Here is a 3,292-nt window from a genome sequence, read left to right on the forward strand (position 1 = left end):
TAAAAAATTAAAATAATAATTATTTAAAATAATTTTATTTTCTTATGTGATAATTATAATTAAAAGGAATAAAATGGAACTTTTTTTTTCAAAGGGAAAAAGTAAATTTTATTTTATTTTTAACCGAAATTAAAAATAGAGATGAAAGAGAAATAAAAATATAAGATAATATGCATGGTAGTAATGGTGATTTGGTTTATTTGTAAAAAAACAAAAAAAAATTGAATAATCTGATATAGAGTGAGGTGACCCCAGGAAGCAGCAGCAGCAGCAGCAATACAGCTTTCGAAATTGACCCACCACTCCTTTAAAATCTTCCCCCCACACCCAGGAGCCACATCTGACTTGCCATTAATGCCCCTAATATTAGTTCCATTTCTAAAAAGCTCCAAAATTCATTTTGAATCTGCATTTGATTTCTCTCCCATGGGCAAGAAAATGAAGCTCCCTTCCTCTTCTTGGCCCTGGCCCTCCTGCCACCAACCGCGAACCCTCTCTTTCCGAGCCCAAAACGACGCCGCATACTTGGACACGCTGGAGAGCTCCGAGACTTCCTTCTTCACCGTCTCCCCTGACTCCGGAAGCTTCTCAACTGCCTCAGAAGAAGATTCTAGAAGACCCGACTCACTAGAGACCGTCATTCGCGGCTTGCGTTCCGACCGTCTGTTCTTCGAGCCAGACGAGACTAGTTCCATATTAGAAGCCAAAGCAGCAGCAGCAACAACAACAACAACAACAACGTTGCCGTTCAAAGACAGCGTTGTCATGTCCGTGGACTCCCAAGACCCTTACGTCGATTTCCGCAGGTCCATGGAGGAGATGGTGGAGGCGCAGTGCGTCAAGGGCTGGGAGGGTCTCCAAGAGCTTCTGTCTTGGTATTTGAAAGTCAACGGTAAAACCAACCACGGCTATATCGTTGGTGCTTTCGTTGATTTATTGTTCGCTTCTTCTTCCTCACTAGTTTCTTCTTCTGACAATAACTCCCACTCTCCTTCTTCCCCTTTATCGTTTTATAGCTCTTCCTCTTGCAGCACTCGCTGTGTTTCTTGTTTGGAAGCTGAGGTCGAGGTTCATAATAATGATATAGCTACTACTTCTTCTTTCTTGTTAGAACAAGTTAGGGAAGACCAGGCTTCATCTTCTTCTTCTACTTCTACTTCCTCTTTGAATTAAAATACTTTATTTTATTTGAAACTAAGGGAGATTACTTATTATTAATTGTAATATTTCTTCTGTATTAGTATATACTTAGTAGTAGTTTATAGTTAGTAGTAGCATTTTTGTTTCATGGCGCGCGAGCTTAGCTTCCATGGCTCTCTGTACTGTGTTAATTGGGTCACAGGTATGGAGGAAATTAATGAAACCGTACGTGCGTGCGCGAGAGAGGTTGTCGATTTTTGTTTCCTTTACTGCATGGGAAGCCAACAAGGAGTAGAAATTTCTATTTTTGTCTTGAATTAGATTATGCTTACAAGATTTGTATAGTCATTATCTCTTGTCAATCTATGTATATGTGGCTAAATGACATCAAATCCTCTATATATTGCTTTCATTGAGATAGACATAGACACTCAATCTGAACATACTTTCTTCTGGCAAATATAACGTTGTTTATAGTAAGCAATTAATTGATGTATGTACAGTTTTTTGGAATACAGTAGTAAAAAAATGAGGTAAGTTGGTTAGGTTTGGTTTGCTTCAACGGCATTCTACAAATTTATGACACACTGTTCAATGCGGGTAACTGGTTTCAAACCAAGCTTCCTTAGCTGACTGCCAAAGTGATTAGAAAATGTTAACAAGTTAAATTAAAAAAATATTATCAAATATATATACTCTCATCTTAATTTTTAATTTAAACTTTTTATTTGTTATTTTTGAATCAATATAAAACACTCCTAATCACTTGGCAGGACCAATAATTGAATTTGGCAAAAGTAATGCAGAGTAGAGACAAATTTCGGACACCAAAAATACATATTTTCTAATTGAGTCATCGAATTATGAATTTGTTTGCATTGAAAACTATTGATTCCTTTTTGTATAAATTAAAAAAAATGGTCTTACATTTATTGAATGTTTTAATTATGATAAACTTTTTCAATAAAAAAATCATTTTATTTCATCAAACAATATTTTGAAAACATTGGTTAATATATATTTTAAAAAGAGTACGTATTAAGCAATGTATCTAACATGTCTCATTAAAAAAAAGAATATAATATGACTGAAAGAACTGTTATGCAATGCATCCCATATATACACGTGTATAGTTGCCCTTCTAGTAAAATATCCACCATAGGATACATTGCACTTGGGGTTCATGAGACCTGACATGGTGAAGGTAGATCAGAGCCGTTAGTTTTTTGAATTAGGCAGTCATTATCAAAAGATGGGTACAAATCCATTGACGTGGTCCTGCTGAACTCAAATCCTGTGTGCCTGTACCAAGCTGCATTATCATGGTGTTTGGCCAGAGAAAACTGAGAACATCAATACTTGTATTGTATGTATGCTTATCTACATATCATATGCTTGTGTTGGAAAACATTGTCTTTATATGCCTCTTTGTATTATACGTGTCATGAATTTTGAAATGTAATAATTTGTGTTTTCGAATCCAATATTAGCTGCCTGCAAGATTCGAAAAGGGTACAAATTAAAAAACTGCCATTTAACTTTGCAATGGCTAAAATAAATTATTCAGTTCAAGCTGTGTATTTGAAAAATACATGTTCTCACAATAAATGTATTGTCGTTTTTTTTCCGATGTAACTTGGTAGCACATCTTAATCCCTAATAAACCACCTAATAGCACAAAAGAACTTAGATCGTTGTCACTCACTTTCAACAATACTAATGGTTGCTAGAAAAAACAAGAGAGGTGACATGTTGAGGATGAAGAGAATGTCAAGAAGGCACCTCAATCTATCGTCCCTACAACGAATTGAATTAATAGTAACAAATGAAAATCTTATGTTAAATCCGGGTACTACACAAGTCACTCTCCTCAACATTGGTCCCAACCCAACCTCCTCGAAATGGTAAAAAGAAAATAGAGAAAGATGAGCATTGTTGGACATAATAGGCTATTAGTATATATGGCAACAGGCAAGTTGTAATCAAGTCATCAACTTTTTTTTTTATTAATTAAAATTAATGTACCAACAAAAAACTTATAAAAAATATGTTATTTTTTAAACAAAAGTAACCACGAATTCTTTTTTATATAAAAAACTATTAACAAATACTCATTAGTAACTAATGTTAAAAAATATTGATTACAAAATTA

The 3,292-nt window shown here is 34.6% G+C and overlaps 1 protein-coding gene across 1 annotated transcript; it reads left to right on the forward strand.

Moving 5' to 3' along the window:
- The first annotated feature begins 249 nt into the window (after positions 1 to 249).
- Positions 250 to 1,559, forward strand: LOC114399853 (transcription repressor OFP13-like). Its single transcript, XM_028362070.1, has one exon. It carries the CDS (start codon positions 355 to 357, stop codon positions 1,171 to 1,173), a length of 819 nt encoding a protein of 272 aa, XP_028217871.1. The 5' UTR covers positions 250 to 354; the 3' UTR covers positions 1,174 to 1,559.
- The last annotated feature ends 1,733 nt before the right edge of the window (positions 1,560 to 3,292 follow it).

The sequence above is a fragment of the Glycine soja genome, chromosome 19 (genome assembly GCF_004193775.1).
Source record: "Glycine soja cultivar W05 chromosome 19, ASM419377v2, whole genome shotgun sequence".
Taxonomy (NCBI): Eukaryota; Viridiplantae; Streptophyta; class Magnoliopsida; order Fabales; family Fabaceae; genus Glycine; species Glycine soja.

Excerpts from the sequence above, each read along its gene's own strand:
- LOC114399853 (XM_028362070.1), top strand. The coding sequence starts at position 355 with ATGCCCCTAATATTAGTTCCATTTCTAAAAAGCTCCAAAATTCATTTT.